The 17,850-nt window shown below is 43.2% G+C and overlaps 2 protein-coding genes across 2 annotated transcripts in view; one reads left to right on the top strand and one right to left on the bottom strand.

Moving 5' to 3' along the window:
* Nucleotides 1-17,850, bottom strand: part of MCOLN2 (mucolipin TRP cation channel 2) — a 76,762-nt gene that overhangs the window by 38,236 nt on the left and 20,676 nt on the right. The gene's annotated exons all lie outside the window — the stretch shown is intronic.
* DNAI3 (dynein axonemal intermediate chain 3) overlaps nt 3,129-17,850 on the top strand; it is a gene marked incomplete at both ends in the record, with an annotated part of 31,428 nt that continues 16,706 nt past the window's right edge. Inside the window, 4 exons of the mRNA XM_082766034.1 lie at nt 3,129-3,243; nt 4,345-4,383; nt 7,496-7,677; nt 15,640-15,744. Of these exons, the coding sequence (XP_082622160.1) occupies nt 3,129-3,243; nt 4,345-4,383; nt 7,496-7,677; nt 15,640-15,744 (441 nt within the window). The remainder of the gene's footprint in view (nt 3,244-4,344; nt 4,384-7,495; nt 7,678-15,639; nt 15,745-17,850) is intronic.

Genomic DNA, 17,850 nt, shown 5'->3' with positions numbered 1-17,850 from the left:
CTTCACATTTAAGACCTTATATTGTATGAAATCAATATAGATTGTAAGATTTCCACCAGCCAAACAACTGATTTTCTCGTGTCTCACAGTCTAAACACTTAACAAGAGGTAAATCAGCACATTGTATGCAAGTGCTTTTTTTCCAAACACGTTTTTTTTCCCATGAAGTAAAACACAACATTGAATAGGAGCAACGGTGCCAGTGCCTGGTGTGCTGATGCAAAAAATTACCGAGGCCCAGCCCTGCCTGGCAGCATGGTCTGCTGTAGCACCTGGCCGCGGGTTCCCCATGTGCTCACTCTTTTTGGAAGAGCTGGGGAGTAGAAGATTGCTGGTCAGCTCATATTTTACAGTTCTCTGCTGGTGCCAGTTTCCCACAGGGAGCACCTATTGATTAGTAGCATAATTCTTGGTTTTGTCTGTTTGCTTTTTAACTTAAAAAAAAAAAAGTTTAAAAAATGTGCATGTACAGTTTGTAAATGGATATAGCCTAGATAATCTTCCAGAGAAATTTTCAGAAGTTCTGCTTTGGCTTTCATTGGAGACTGTAAATGTTTCCTAACCATAATCATATGCCCACAAGATGACAAACAGGCAGATGCAATGTGTTATTAGGGATATTGTAAAAAGAGATAATTACTTTGTATTTTACTTACTTGTATTTTTCTAACTGTTTTGGATATATCTGCTTTCCAGTTGGTGAGGTTCTGTCACCACAGATGGAACCATAAGCAGTCCTTATTGATTGCTGTATTCGTTTGCAGCCGTTAACATATAGGATAGATACACGGTCACCCTCCCTGCCTTCACCAACGGTCCCCATATCTCCATAATACAGCTGATTCTTTCAGTTAAAGGAAGAAGAACTGCATTACTTGGAGACAACTTCCAAAAATTTTAACTGTTTTTCTAGGTATAATATTCTTGAAGTAATTCAAAGGAAAAGGGTTGTTTTTACTTGCAAGTTATTCTACTAAAAATAGCCATGTGATTTATCTCTGCCCTTTCAATGTTTCCTCCATGCATGTGACTTAGGGTTTAGGTTACTCAGAAGAACTCAAATTTTCCAAAGTGGCTTTGTTTCAGAGTATAATCAGGAAACAGGAAAGTAAGACGCTGTGACTGTAATGCATATGAGATGGTTCGTAGTGCCCTTCAAATAATTTCTAAAACAACTGTCCTCTCCTATCCTGGAGGCCACTGTCTCTTTTATTCAGAAGTACCAAGGTTGGTTTCAAGTTAGAATAGACACAAAATCCCTCTGTAAAATGTGTAACAGATTTTACTTAAAATATACAAAGAAATGGATAGAAAATACCCTTTTTTTTCATTAAATGAGAAAATTAGCCTCTCTTAACCATCTGAAGTAGCATGCCCTCTAAGTTAGGCAGCCCCAAGTGTTTCCGAACTGTAAACTAGGCATTGTCCAGTGTAGAAGCACCTTTAAAAGGTTATAACTGAGAAAATATATTGAATGTTGAACATAACAAATATACTGTCAATGTTTGTAATCCTGTACTTGACAAAAAGACTGTAAGAATGAGGGCAGAAAAAACCTCCTAAGTTTCTCCTTACAGTACATACTTTTTTTTAAAAAAAAACTTCCAAAACCATCAGCTACTGCAAGTCAAAAGTTTCAGAATTCTGAAGCAATAACTTGTTGTGTTGTTATTATCTTGCTTTTTTGGCAAAAACAGAAGATTAAATTGCTACAGGTCTTCAGATGGAGTAAGCAAGGAGATTGTATTTGTGTTAATAAATAGACAACAGAGAAATGCCTGCAACTTATCACCTGTGATCTGCAAGATCCAGAGAAAGGAGCACAGGGATTTAGAAAGTATTTTTCTATTTTAATTGGAGCAGGATAAAAATGCATAACTGTAATAAGAGTTTAAATCTTGCTGCCATTAAAGTCAGTAGCAAAACTTATCCTGAATTCATGTGAAGTTAACATAGGTCCCAAATACAGGCTATACCACCAGGCTATAATCTGTGACCTCCATCTTGCCCTCAGTGGTTATTTTCAAACTAAAAAAAAATAATTTGGAAGCTAAAATTATATTGCTAGCTTCTCAAGGATTTGAGAGCTGTGTTATAAAACAGATAAACACCATGTTTCACAGTCTGGGAGTGAATGACCAACCCAGAATGATAGTAGCACCCAAATACTGTATTTGCTCTGTATATATTAAGAAACAGTTCCTCTGCCTGTCAGTTTACAGTATTAAGAAAAAGTGGGGACATGGGAGTGGGGAGAGGGTTCAAATTTCTTTCCTGTCACCAGGGATAGTTGGAGCACAAAAACTGGGAGTCCCATTGTCCTTATCCCAGGTGAATACCTCCAGCTGTTCAGCAACAGTATCAATTTTCAATACTTTTCATAACAAATTCTGGAGCATTCTGGTGTAGCTTTACCAGATGCTACAAGTACATCTTCCACATGATGGTGCTGGAGCTCTATTTTTTGGTGGTGTGTTGTCCAGTCTGTAGGGTGTGGGCAGGCTATGTTTCGTTTTCTTCTTTGCAATGGAATGGAGTCTTTTCCGCACTGTTGTTCTTATGCTTATTCTAGATACTTGGAAGAAGGGGAGTAAATGAAATAAAAGTAACTTTCTATGCAGTATAGTCTCCAGCTGTGTGATTGCTGCATGTACTCATGCATACAATTTCTTTCCAAGTTTGTCTTCCACAGACTTACACTGAAAAATGAAATGGAAATGCAGAAGCACAAAAATAGTTTGTGCAGCTGTGCAATGATTTTATACTTGAGGACACCGGGACAAATATGTGCAGCTGTAGAATTTTCACCTATATTTTTCACACTGTGGCTCAGGTTCTTTAGCTTTCTTTAAGGGCAATGCCTATTCTATTTTAACTTCCTACTGTTTTGGAAAATCAGTTTCCATCCTTAATGACCCTGGACAGAAGGAGTATTTCCAACTATCACATATCATATAAAAATAAAGATTATGATTTAAAATTCTGGAGCATACCTTTGGCTGTGGCTAAAATTTCAATTATAATAATAAACTACATAAAGGGCCAAATTTTCACTCATACACAGTGCATGCCACTGCCTGTCTACTGTTTATTGATGATACATATTTTTCTCTAGAAAATCTGAAAACATGTCAGGAAATCTCAGATCCAGCAAGACCACCTCGAAAAGTCCAAAAACCTCACCAAAGAAACAGAAAGGTGACAAAGCTAAGCGGTCCTCAAAAGGAAAACAAAAACAGCTTGGTATGTAAGGTACTGCAGATATAAAGAAAGCAGTTATCTGATTTTGCGTAACAGCTACCTTAATTATTTTGGGCCCAGGCATTTAAGTAAACATGAGATAAATTAGAATATACTATTTTTATAAACAACTGAACGATCTATGATTACAGATAATGTCTTTGTAACCAAAATATGGAACATAAAGCCACATTACAATATTTACACTTTGTCTTTGTGTCTATTACACTTTGTACACTTTGTGTCTATTTACACTTCGTAGTTTAGATGTAATAGCTTGTTGCATCATAAAACCAGTATTGAATGGGAAATGGGGAGACTTCATACATTTAAGGGTGGAAATTTACAAGAGCTAACTTAGTCCAGGTACAGAACACATGGCGGAGAAAGGTGCCCCCACAGCTGGAGTTTAGATGCTCAGAATCACACGCTAAAGTGATCAACAACACCACTTTGAAAATAAACCAAAGACTCGCAATTTAATTGCAGTGCATTTTATTGTATTTTTCTGAGATGCGATGAGAGACTACACCACTTGTGTCATTTACAGTGCAGTTAAGGAAGCATAAGGCTAGAAAAAGGCCTTGCTAAATACAAATCTCTTGTTGGTAGTTCGTTGTTTTTTTTGGCCACAACAGCCAACTTCCATAAGTTGGTTTTCCCTTCTAATCACCTTTTTGCCACCATTTGATTAATAGCTGTTGTGCTGCAGAGAATATTCTGCTCATCAGTGGTAATCTCCTCCTATCCTACCCCTCCATGGAGTTTGTAGGTTCTCTCTCAGGAGCTGATGAATGTCCAACTCCTGCAGTACCCTGCCACTCAGAGCAAGCCTGACTTCTCCACTGTTAGGAGGAGGAACATCTACTCCTACCCGCACACCTGCCAGTTCTGCTACTGTACCACATTAGCCAGCCTTGTCTGTTTATCACCTCCTCACATGACACGATTTGCATGATGATTGCCCCACAATTTTAAGATTATAAACATTGTCCAAACAAGGAAAAGACTGTTATTCATGTTTGTGTGTTTTTTTTTTTGTTTGTTTTGTTTTGTTTTTTAAGGAAGAAAAATTACTGATAACATCATGTCGTTGTATTTCAGATAAAAAAGATGAAGTTGATCTTTCTATGGAAGGAATAGGTAAGTGCTATGATGACTGGGCTTTAAAGTAATAGTTTTGGAATATTTTCAGCATTTTGAAGTTTCAGTGTTACTAATGCCATGGAATGAAAAGGAAAAAAATAATATATGAATGGGAAAAAATAGAAACTGTGAAGAAGCATGTCTATTACAATAGTGATTACAAACAGTACCATTCTCTGAGTAGCACTAGCGCAGTGAGAAAAGAAGCAGATAAGGGTCTGTAGATGTTTTTATCTTGGATTGAGAGGAGCTGTGATCAGGGGAAATAAAGAGCATTGCAACAGAATTATGGGATACAAAATGTTTGCATTTAATAATAGGTAGTAATTGTAAGAAAAAAAGGCATTTTAATCATTTTTTAATCTTTGATTTTGTCAAATCATTATTAAGTCTGATTATTTAATATTACATGACAAGCTAGGAATATACAAACCTGGTAATTATTAAAGACTTCGTATATCACTTGCCTTCGTACACAATCCTATATGTAGGTGAAATCCAAATGTAGGTGAAAGTGAAAAGTGCACTCTGACTAACTTCACCAAAATGGGTAATCTGCAATTAAAGAAAATGGACAAGTGATTGCTCAGATCATGAAAGTGGTACTTTTAAAATTAAAATCATGGTGTTCCTGGAGATTCTTTGTTTTGTCACTGAGAGAATGTTAGCTCCACCTAGTGGCAAATAAGGTTAGATCTGTAATACCTAATCTGACAGTAGAAATGAAAAAATGATGCTCTTTAGTCACTGTCTGTGCAGGATTTAAACTGTATCCACCGTATCTCCTTAGTGCAAGACCTCCAAATGTTCTTTACTTCTTGTAGAGTTTTTGGCCCTTTGTGAAGTGCTGACACCACAAAGAGCTATGGTCTTTTCAAAGTACATGAATACAATTTACTATTGGAATAAAATATGAAGTATATATGCTACATACTTTTTACTGGAAAACAGCATTCAATAAAAATGTTCATACTGGTAAGAATTCCAATAACAGCTCCTTATGAATCTACAATATAGATCTACATATAGATCCCAAGAATCTGTAACATGTGACCTATAATATAGAATGTTGTACAGTACAATTCTATAATACAGAATATTAGTACTTTTGACTAAAAGATATTCACATTTTAAATCTGATGCCTGCTTTGTTTTTAACTTGAACCTACAGCAGTTGAACAGTGAAAAAACACCACTTAGACTATCTGTCCTACTCTGCTCTCTCTCATAATGATGTCTATTGTATTTTGCTTAACTTTAACTTTTAACTTTAATGCATGCTTGTATTGTTTCTCTTGACATTGAAACCTCCATCTCTTTGAGAAGATTTTAACTTTAGTGTTTGTGGACAAGACTGTTTGCATCTGATTCAGCATTAAAAAAAAAGTCATCATACAAGCTTCATGAAAAAAAGTTATGTCTACTTAACTTTTTTTTATGTATCAAAAATTTAATTGTTCGATTTTACTTTAATATACTTCGAGCCATGGGAATAATCTTCTACTAGAAATTCACAAAACAATCAACAAATTATGCTTCTAAATTTTTAATTTCTACTCCTCTAAATTGCACTAGCCACATAACCAACTCTGAAGACTGTGATACATACAAATCTGCTCTTCCATAGCCTTTCCTGTCCATACCGTCCTGTGAGCCAGTTGTGTATGGCAGAGATGGAAATTGCATTCTTTTTTGTAGGCAACTCTAGGTTTCTATCCTCCTGGCTTATGTCAAGAGCACAGCAAAGGGATAGTCATACCTTCTTATTCATACTTTCAGATGGAAGGTTTCCCACTGTAAGCAAGAGGGGACTGTTTCACCTCCCAGTACTGTTTTTGTGTTTTGTCTTTGCATTATTTTTTTTCTGCACCCCTTTTTACTAATTTATCAGATATGCTTTAAGAAACGCAGTTTGCAAAACGAGATTTAATTTATGGCTCCAATATATCAAAATGTAAAGTCTATCTGTTCTGTTGTAATTTGTACTTCGGTTTCAGTCCATTTCCTTATGAGGCCTCATGTCTTTGGTTAGGATGACCTGGGAGTCCTCTAGATCAACTTTTGCAGTTTCTTAAAAAGATGAAATTTTTTAAATCAACACAGACTATGCACTTTTTCTGAGTCCGGTCTCATTGCCAAAATTGATAAGCAAAAGTAGAATCCAGATCTTGGCCTCATTACAGAATCACAGAACTGTCTAGGTTGGAAGAGACCTCAAGATCATTGAGTCCAACCTCTGACCTAACACTAATAAGTCCTCCACTAAACCATATCGCTAAGTTCAACATCTAAACATCTTTTAAAGACCTCCAGGGATGGTGACTCCACCACTTCCCTGGGCAGCCCATTCCAATGCCTCACAACCCTCTCAGTAAAGAAGTTCTTCCTAATATCCAACCTAAAACACCCCTGGTGCAACTTTAGCCCGTTTCCCCTCGTCCTGTCACCAGGCATGTGGGAGAATAGACCAACCCCCACCTTGCTACAGCCTCCTTTAAGGTACTTATACAGAGAGATAAGATCTCCCCTGAGCCTCCTTCTATATATTCTGTACTATACTATATATTCTCCAGCCAAGCTTAAAAAAAAAACCTCTTGTACCTGGTTTGAATCTTAGTGACTGCACTTCAGTCTCACCTACTAGCTCAAAAATAGACTCAATGACAGTCAGAACTGAATGAGAGGAAGGCCTAAATCCAAAATCAGAGAGGCGTCCTTATTTGGGGTGGTATTGAAGCTGTATTTAGATTGAACAGTGGCTTAACATGGCGTTGCTCTACAGGGAAGGACTAAAGTATATAATCAAACGCTCTTGTGTCCTTAATATATATTCATAAAATTCATAACCACCTGTTGATCAAAAGAAAAACACTCATACTAGGACTAACACATATTCATTAAGTAGAAAATGTTAGGTACAGTCATTTCCGAGATAAGCAAAATGTAATATAATTTGTATTCCACACCTTCAAAAATACCAAAAACTAAGCTGCAAGATTCAAAGGCATTCTGCTAGGAAACAGTAAAGACCTGGAGTTATTAATGGATACGTTTACATTTAAAGAACACTCTAAATTTGTTTATCATGCAATTTTGCTTTCCTTCATAGGCCACCCAGAAATTTTTCCCTTAGTCTTCACTACAAAAACCCAAGAAATCTTTAATTGCCGAGTTGATGAGGATGTCACAGAAGAAAATTGTTTCAAACTTATTAAAAAAGAAGACATAATTCAGGACCTGAAAACAAGAGCTGCTATTTCCGATTTCCACCCTGTCAAAAGAGTTATTCTAGTATGTAGCTTATTTCATTCCCACTTCAAACTCTCAGAGCATATATTCTTTTAATGATAAGTTCTGTCCTTGTTTGACTCTGTAAAAACATTAACACTTATATCCAAAGGTCATGGACCACTGTCAACTCTAGAAGTTTGTCATGGCCCACCATGCACTAAATAACAACAACAACAACAATTTTAGATTGAAAATAGGCTAAAAGTAAAGTAAGTCATACTAATTTTGATTCTGTGAATAGAGCTGAACATATTTTGGCTTTCTCTGATTCATAGCCTACTTACTGAAAACTGTCCTGGTTTCAGTTAGCACAGAATTAATTTTCTTCCTAGTAGCTGGTGGAATGCTGTGTTTTGGCTTAGAATGAGAAGAGTGCTGATAACACCCCGATGCTTTAATTGTTGCAGAGCAGTGCTTATACTAAGCCAAGGACATCTCAGCCTTTGCTCTGTCCTGCCAACGGGCAGGCTGGGGGGTGCAGTAAGAGCTGGGAGGGGACAGACCCAGGACAGGTGACCCAAACTAGCCAAAGGGGTATTCCATACCATCTGACGTCATGCTAAACAATATATAGGGGTGGCTAGCCGGGGGGAGGGGGCCGGACTGCTCGGGGTTAGGCTGGGCATCGGTCAGCGGGTGGTGAGCAATTGCATTGTGCATCACTTGTTTGTACATACTATTATTACTTTCGTATTATCACCATTGTATCATCATTATTATTATTATTATTATTATTTTCCTGTCTTATTAAACTGTCTTTATCTCAACTCACGGGCTTCACTTTCCATTTCTCTCCCCCGTCCCAGAGAGGGAGGGGGGAGGGTGAGCGAACGGCTGCGTGGTGTTTAGCTGCCAGCCGGGTTAAACCACGACAGTCTTTTTGGCGCCCAACGTGGGGCACGAAAGGTTGAGATAACGGCAGATCTGACCAGAGTGTGTTAAACTAAAATTGGTATAAGTATTAGACCTGCTTAATAGTCACTTGTCATAATGCTGATTGCTTTAATCTCAACTGTGCTGCGCCTGTTTTCCAAATTGAGTATTATAGCACGTTATTTTCCGTATGTGCTCTCTGTCATGTTGTTTATCCTCTCCGGGCCCTGGTTTCAGACCATTATGGTACTGTGTGTTGTATCAGTGGCTTATGAGATGATGAAATATCTGGCCATGACTCTAACCTGGTATTTGTACTCAGTAACATCTTCGATTCTATACTTTGGAAACTGTATTTTGGAAACTATTAGCAATTGTATCTGTTGCCTTTTTTCATTAGGGAGTCAATCTGTGGAGGGGAAAGGGGAAGATAATTTTTCTTACTTGATCACTCTCCCTTTCTCCTTCACCACCCCTGTACCCTCCTTGATCACTCTCCCTTCCTCCTTCACCACCCTCTTATCCTCCGAGTTTATTACAATAGCTCTCCAAGATATTGAATATCCTTGGGATACTCAGACCAGCATAGTCCTGTTGTTCTGCCTCCTGAATGCACTTCAGGTTCTGCTTAAAGTTAAACAACTACTTAGGAAGCTCATCCGGAGATCTGCCCGGAGGCAGTATAGTTGTGGGTGGCAGGGAGTATGGGAGGATATGGGCAGGCATCTAGACCAGTTGGCACCCCCAGTGTTTTGGAAATTCACCCCTGAACAAGTGCAAAATCCTCAAAAACTGGCAGAATGCTTGAATAAAAGGTGTCGCGATTCGGGAAGTTCCAAAGTAACACAAATCATTGTAACATGCTGGGGCCTGGCTTACGCCTATCGAGCTGCCATGGATACTGCTATCAACTTAGTGACAGACCCTGCGGCCACTCCAAGTCCCGTGACAGATCCAACAGCCACTGTGACCCCTACGGTGGACTCTGCAGCCGCTCCAGTCCCAGCTTCTGCAGATGCTCCAGTCCCAGCTTCTGCAGATGCTCCAGTCCCAGCTCCTGCAGCCACTCCAGTCCCAGCTCCTGCAGCCGCTCCAGTCCCAGCTCCTGCAGCCGCTCCAGTCCCAGTTCCTGAAGCCGCCCCAGTCCCAGCTCCTGAAGCCGCCCCAGTCCCAGTTCCTGCAGTCGCTCCAGTTCCAGCTCCGGCCGCTACTCCAGTCCCAGTTCCTGCAACTGCTCCAGTCCCAGCTCCTGAAGCTGCTCCAGCTCCAGCTCCTGAAGCCGCTCCAGCTCCAGCTCCTGCAGCTGCTCCAGTCCCAGTTCCTGCAGTCGCTCCAGTTCCAGCTCCGGCCGCTACTCCAGTCCCAGTTCCTGCAACTGCTCCAGTCCCAGCTCCTGAAGTCGCTCCAGCTCCAGCTCCTGAAGCCGCTCCAGCTCCAGCTCCTACTGCTGCTCCAGTCCCAGCTCCTGCAACTGCTCCAGCTCCAACTCCAGCTCCTGTAGCCGCTACAGCTCCGGTTCCTGCAACTGCTCCAGCTCCTGTAGCCGCTCCAGCTCCTGTGGCCGTGTCAGAGAAACGAGCTGTAGCAGTGCAAGTTGACCCTGCAGAGGGCATTCCAACCCCTGTGGCAGACCCTGTAACAAAGTCAGAGAAACGAGCAGTAGCAGTGCAAGCTGCCCCTGTAGAGAAGGTGAAAATATGGTATAGAAATTCAAGTCGTTTAGAACGCAGAGAGTCTTCTGCCAATCCAGGTAAGGCTTCTGCCAAAACTAAGTATAGAGATGACGAAGATGATGACGACGCTGGGCCGTCAAGGATTCAGGAGGAGGAAGATGAGGATGCCGAAAGAGCAACAGTAACTACCCGAAGCCTAAACGAGCGCGAGCTACGAGATGTGCGAAAAGATTTTGGTCGCTGTATAGGTGAGCAGCTTGTCACCTGGCTGCTCCGGTGCTGGGACTCTGGAGCCAATTGTGTGGAATTAGACGGCAGGGAAGCCAAGCGGCTGGGATCCCTTGCTCGAGACGCCGGCATTGACAAAGCAATTGCAGATGGAGCACGACCCACCAGCCTCTGGAGGCGTCTCCTCTCAGCTGTGAGGGAAAGGTATCCCTTCAAGGAAGATATTTTATGTCTACCAGGCAAGTGGACCACTATGGAGAAGGGAATCCAGTACCTGAGGGAATTAGCCGTACGGGAAGTGATTTATGAGGATCCAGACCTCAAACAAACATCCACAGATCCAGATGAAGTCAAGTGTACACGACCCATGTGGCGGAAGTTTGTACGGAGTGCACCATCATCATATGCCAGCTCATTGGCAATAATGGCCTGGAAAGAGGATGAGGAACCCACAGTGGGTGAAGCGGCTAAACAACTCCGGCAGTACGAAGAAAGTCTCTCCTCTTCCTTACAGGCCTGCGTCTCAGCTGTGGAGAAACTTTCTGAAAAGGTTCACCAACTTGAAGAGAATCTATTGTCCTCCCCACCTGAACCAACCAGTGCCCACCGACCAAAGGAGAACACTTGGGAGAAACTTTCTGAAAAGGTTCACCAACTTGAAGAGAGATTATTCTCCTTCGCACCTGTACAAAGCAGTGTCTCAGCTGTCAGGGGTAGGCGTTCACCCACACAAGGAAGACGATATGGTGGGTACTCACCCCGTGCCACCCTGTGGTTTTACTTACGAGACCATGGAGAGGACATGAGAAAGTGGGATGGAAAATCTACCGCGACCCTAGAGGCACGGGTACGTGAGTTGCAAAAGAAAACAATCAGGAAAAAGGGATTCTCCGAAAAGTTTGCTGCTCCAACTTCCAGCAGACAGTCCTTCAAACACAGAAACGAGGAAGATTCTGACCAGGATTAGGGGGGCCCTGCCTCCAGCCAGGGGGAGGAAAGGGACAATCGAGTTTATTGGACTGTGTGGATTCGATGGCCTGGCACATCACGCGCACAGAAGTATAAGGCTTTAGTAGACACCGGTGCACAATGTACTATAATGCCATCGAGCTATAAAGGACCAGAGCCCATCTATATTTGTGGAGTGACAGGGGGATCTCAGCAGTTGACTGTATTGGAGGCTGAAGTGAGTCTGACTGGGAATGAGTGGGAAAAGCACCGCATTGTGACTGGTCCGGATGCTCCATGTATCCTTGGCATAGACTATCTTAGAAGAGGATACTGCAAGGACCCAAAAGGGTTCCGGTGGGCTTTTGGTATTGCTGCCTTAGAGACAGAGGGCATTAAACAATTATCTACCTTGCCTGGTCTCTCAGAGGACCCTTCTGTTGTGGGGTTGCTGAGGGTCGAAGAACAGCAAGTGCCAATTGCTACCACAACTGTGCACCGGCGGCAATATCGCACCAACCGAGACTCCCTGATTCCCATCCATAAGCTAATTCGTCAATTGGAGAGCCAAGGAGTGATCAGCAAGACTCATTCACCTTTCAATAGTCCCATATGGCCAGTGCGAAAGTCTAATGGCGAGTGGAGACTAACAGTGGACTATCGCGGCCTGAACGAAGTCACGCCACCACTGAGTGCTGCAGTGCCGGACATGCTGGAACTTCAGTATGAACTTGAATCGAAGGCAGCCAAGTGGTACGCCACAATTGATATCGCTAATGCATTTTTCTCCATCCCTCTAGCAGCAGAGTGCAGGCCACAATTTGCCTTCACTTGGAGGGGAGTCCAATATACCTGGAATAGGCTGCCCCAGGGGTGGAAACACAGCCCTACCATTTGCCATGGGCTGATCCAGTCTGCACTAGAGCAGGGGGAAGCTCCTGAACACCTGCAGTACATCGATGACATTATTGTGTGGGGTGACACAGCAGAGGAAGTTTCCGAGAAAGGGAAGAAAATAGTCCAAATCCTTCTGAAAGCCGGTTTTGCCATAAAACAAAATAAAGTCAAAGGACCTGCACGGGAGATCCAGTTTTTAGGAATAAAATGGCAAGATGGACGTCGTCAAATCCCAATGGATGTGATCAACAAAATAACAGCTATGTCTCCACCAACTAACAAAAAAGAAACACAGACTTTCCTAGGTGTTGTGGGGTTTTGGAGAATGCACATCCCAAATTACAGTCTGATTGTAAACCCACTCTACCAAGTAACTCGTAAGAAGAATGAGTTTGAATGGGGCCCTGAACAACGACAAGCCTTTGAACAAATCAAGCAGGAAATAGTCCATGCAGTAGCCCTTGGGCCAGTTCGAACAGGACCAGATGTAAAGAATGTGCTCTACACTGCAGCCGGGGAGAACGGCCCCACCTGGAGCCTCTGGCAGAAAGAACCTGGGGAAACTCGAGGTCGGCCTCTGGGGTTTTGGAGTCGGGGATACAGAGGATCTGAGGCCCGCTATACTCCAACTGAAAAGGAGATATTGGCAGCATATGAAGGAGTTCGATCTGTTTCGGAGGTGGTTGGTACTGAAGCGCAGCTCCTCCTAGCACCCCGATTACCGGTACTAGGCTGGATGTTCAAGGGAAGGGTCCCCTCTACGCATCATGCAACTGATGCTACATGGAGCAAGTGGGTTGCACTGATTACTCAGCGGGCTCGAATAGGAAACCCCAGTCGCCCAGGAATATTGGAAGTGATCATGGACTGGCCAGAAGGCAAATACTTTGGGATATCATCAGAGGAGGAGGTGGGTCGTGCTGAAGAAGCCCCACTGTACAACCAGTTGCCAGAGAATGAAAAGAAATATGCCCTGTTCACTGATGGGTCCTGTCGTATTGTGGGGAAGCATCGGAGATGGAAGGCTGCTGTATGGAGTCCTACGCGACGAGTTGCAGAAGCTGCTGAGGGAGAAGGTGAATCGAGTCAGTTTGCAGAAGTGAAAGCCATTCAGCTGGCTTTAGACATTGCTGAACGAGAAAAATGGCCAGTTCTCTATCTCTACACCGATTCATGGATGGTAGCAAATGCCCTGTGGGGATGGTTACAGCAATGGAAGCAAAACAACTGGCAGCGTAGGGGCAAACCTATCTGGGCTGCTGCATTGTGGCAAGATATTGCTGCTCGGGTAGAGAACCTGGCTGTGAAAGTACGCCACGTAGATGCTCATGTGCCCAAGAATCGGGCTACTGAAGAACATCAAAACAACCAGCAGGTGGATCAGGCTGCTAAGATTGAAGTAGCTCAGGTGGACCTGGATTGGCAGCATAAAGGTGAATTATTTATAGCCCGATGGGCCCATGACACCTCAGGCCATCAAGGTAGAGATGCAACATACAGATGGGCTCGTGATCGAGGGGTGGACTTGACCATGGACGCTATAGCACAGGTTATTCATGACTGTGAAACATGTGCTGCAATCAAGCAAGCCAAACGGTCAAAGCCTCTTTGGTATGGAGGACGATGGCTGAAATATAAATATGGAGAGGCCTGGCAGATCGATTACATCACACTCCCTCAAACTCGCAATGGCAAGCGCCACGTACTTACAATGGTGGAAGCAACCACCGGATGGCTGGAAACATATCCTGTGCCTCATGCTACCGCCCGGAACACCATCCTGGGCCTTGAAAAGCAAGTCCTATGGCGACATGGCACCCCAGAAAGAATAGAATCAGACAATGGGACTCACTTCCGAAACAACCTTATAGACACTTGGGCCAAAGAACATGGTATTGAATGGGTGTATCACATCCCCTATCATGCACCAGCCTCCGGGAAAGTTGAACGATACAATGGCCTGTTAAAGACTACCTTGAAAGCAATGGGCGCTGGGACGTTCAAAAACTGGGATACGCATTTGGCAAAGGCCACCTGGTTAGTCAATACTAGGGGATCTACCAACCGAGCTGGACCTGCCCAATCAAACCTGTTACGTACTGTAGATGGGGATAAAGTTCCTGTAGTGCATGTAAAAAATATGCTGGGTAAAACAGTCTGGGCTACTCCTGCCTCAGGAAAAGGCAAACCTATTCGTGGAATTGTTTTCGCTCAGGGACCTGGATATACTTGGTGGGTAATGCAAAAGAACGGAGAGGTCCGGTGTGTACCTCAAGGAGATTTAATACTGGGTGAGAATAGCCCATGAACTGAATTGCACCATGTTAAATAGTATATTATACTGTATATTATCACTACCATGATTACTATAGGTGACTAATTAGAATGTATGGAAAAGAGTGTAACCTGAGCATGACATAAATGGTATGGAATAAGGGGTGGATAGATGTCCTGGTTTCAGTTAGCACAGAATTAATTTTCTTCCTAGTAGCTGGTGGAATGCTGTGTTTTGGCTTAGAATGAGAAGAGTGCTGATAACACCCCGATGCTTTAATTGTTGCAGAGCAGTGCTTATACTAAGCCAAGGACATCTCAGCCTTTGCTCTGTCCTGCCAACGGGCAGGCTGGGGGGTGCAGTAAGAGCTGGGAGGGGACAGACCCAGGACAGGTGACCCAAACTAGCCAAAGGGGTATTCCATACCATCTGACGTCATGCTAAACAATATATAGGGGTGGCTAGCCGGGGGGAGGGGGCCGGACTGCTCGGGGTTAGGCTGGGCATCGGTCAGCGGGTGGTGAGCAATTGCATTGTGCATCACTTGTTTGTACATACTATTATTACTTTCGTATTATCACCATTGTATCATCATTATTATTATTATTATTATTATTTTCCTGTCTTATTAAACTGTCTTTATCTCAACTCACGGGCTTCACTTTCCATTTCTCTCCCCCGTCCCAGAGAGGGAGGGGGGAGGGTGAGCGAACGGCTGCGTGGTGTTTAGCTGCCAGCCGGGTTAAACCACCATGCACTAAATAACAACAACAACAACAATTTTAGATTGAAAATAGGCTAAAAGTAAAGTAAGTCATACTAATTTTGATTCTGTGAATAGAGCTGAACATATTTTGGCTTTCTCTGATTCATAGCCTACTTACTGAAAACTATTGAAACAGTTTGTTGTTTAATTTGACACGTGAAATTCTGTGTTAAAATCACAAGATTAACCAAAGATTCTGAGTTTACATAATCTCATTAATGGTAGTTTTAGCAGTCATAGTCTTACGTCTTTTTGCATGCTATTTGTTTTCACTTCTCCAATGTTTGTTTTAATTAAAATAGGAATATCCAGGGGAGGAACTTCTGGTAGTTTTTGATGCAAATTTCCAGTATGGACAAAACTTTTACCTTGTTGCTTCTGAGGAAGCCAAGGAAAACTTTCTGAAGGTAAGGAAATATACCACAGCATTGCTCTATCTATCAGTAATTCAGAATCTTGTCTGAAATATATACTTCAGGATTGATGTTGTATTCATAAACATCTGATATGCTTGGTAATCCAGAATGTTTCTCCGAAGGTTAATCTGATCATGAAAAATAGATGTATCACTGTGAATATACCTTCTGCAGACTTTGTATTTGACTTCAGATGGCTAGCATAACTGAGTGCTGAATTTTTATCATGTGTTAATTTCCTCTGCCAAGACCCAGGTTTACAAGACATACAATTAAAAGATTATAATAATATATTTGGTACCTTCAAGTAAGTATTGTATTTATTTTTCACAATATACATATATAGTCTTCAAATAATACTTCGAATGTTCTGTAGCTCTAAATCACAGAGTAACAGATCATAGAATCACAGAATTGTCTAGGTTGGAAGAGACCTCAAGATCATCAAGTCCAACCTCTGACCTAACACTAAACCATATCGCTAAAGTTCAACATCTAAATGTCTTTTAAAGACCTCCAGGGATGGTGACTCCACCACTTCCCTGGGCAGCCCACTCCAATGCCTCACAACCCTCTCAGTAAAGAAGTTTTTCCTAATATCCAACCTAAAACACCCCTGGAGCAACTTTAGCCCATTCCCCCTCATCCTGTCACCAGGCACGTGGGAGAACAGACTAACCCCCACCTCGCTACAGCCTCCTTTAAGGTACTTATACAGAGCGATAAGGTCGCCCCTGAGCCTCCTTTTCTCCAGGCTGAACAAGCCCAGCTCCCTCAGCCGCTCCTCGTAAGACTTGTTCTCCAGACCCCTCACCAGCTTCATCGCCCTTCTCTGGACTCGCTCAAGCACCTCCATGTCCTTCTTGTAGCAAGGGGCCCAAAACTGAACACAGTACTTGAGGTACGGCCTCACCAGAGCTGAGTACAGGGGGATGATCACTTCCCTAGACCTGCTGGCCACACTGCTTCTTATGCAAGCCAGGATGCTGTTGGCCTTCTTGGCCACCTGAGCACACTGCTGGCTCATATCCAGCCGACTATCCACCAATACTCCCAGGTCCTTCTCTGCCTGGCAGCTTTCCAACCACTCATTTCCCAGCCTGTAGCTCTGCTTGGGGTTATTGCACCCCAGGTGCAGGACCCGGCACTTGGCCTTGTTGAACTTCATACAGTTGACCTCAGCCCATCGGTGCAGCCTATCCAGATCCTCCTGCAGAGCCTTCCTACCCTCAAGCAGATCGACACACGCACCTAACTTGGTGTCATCTGTGAACTTCCTGAGGGTGCACTCGATCCCCTCATCCAGATCATCGATGAAGATATTAAAGAGGACCGGCCCCAGTACCGAGCCCTGGGGAACGCCACTGCTGACCGGCCTCTAACTGGATTTGACTCCATTCACCACGACTCTTTGGGCCCGGCTATCCAGCCAGTTTTTAACCCAACGAAGCGTACACCAGTCCAGGCCACAAGCAGACAGTTTCTTGAGGAGAATGCTGTGGGAAACGGTGTCAAAAGCCTTGCTGAAGTCAAGGTAGACCACATCCATTGCCTTTCCCTCATCCACCAAGTGCATCACTTTGTCATAGAAGGAGATCAGCTTCATCAAGCAGGACCCGCCTTTCATAAACCCATGCTGACTGGGCCTGATCACCTGGTTGCCCTTTAAGTGCTGCGTGATGACACTCAAGATAATCTGCTCCATGAGTTTCCCTGGCACTGAGGTCAAACTGACAGGCCTATAGTTTCCCGAGTCTGCCCTCCTGCCCTTCTTGTAGATGGGCGTCATGTTTGCTAGCTGCCAGTTGACTGGGACCTCCCCCGATAGCCAGGACTGTTGATAAATGATAGAAAGTGGCTTGGCCAGCTCCTCTGCCAGTTCTCTCAGTATCCTCAGGTGGATCCCATCCAGCCCCATCAACTTGCATACATCCAAGTGCTGTAGCAGGTTGCCAACCATTTCCTCATGGATAGTGAGGGTCACATCCTGCTCCGCATCCCCTTCCACCAGTTCAAGGTACTAGGTATCCAGAGAGCAACTGGTTTTGCTGCTAAAGAATGAGGCAAAGAAGGCATTAAGCACCTCCGCCTTTTCCT

Source organism: Aythya marila (genome assembly GCF_965140915.1).
Source record: "Aythya marila genome assembly, chromosome: 8".
Classification (NCBI taxonomy): domain Eukaryota; kingdom Metazoa; phylum Chordata; class Aves; order Anseriformes; family Anatidae; genus Aythya; species Aythya marila.
Note: the sequence above shows the minus strand (reverse complement) of the source record. Positions and strands in the feature narration are given on the sequence as shown.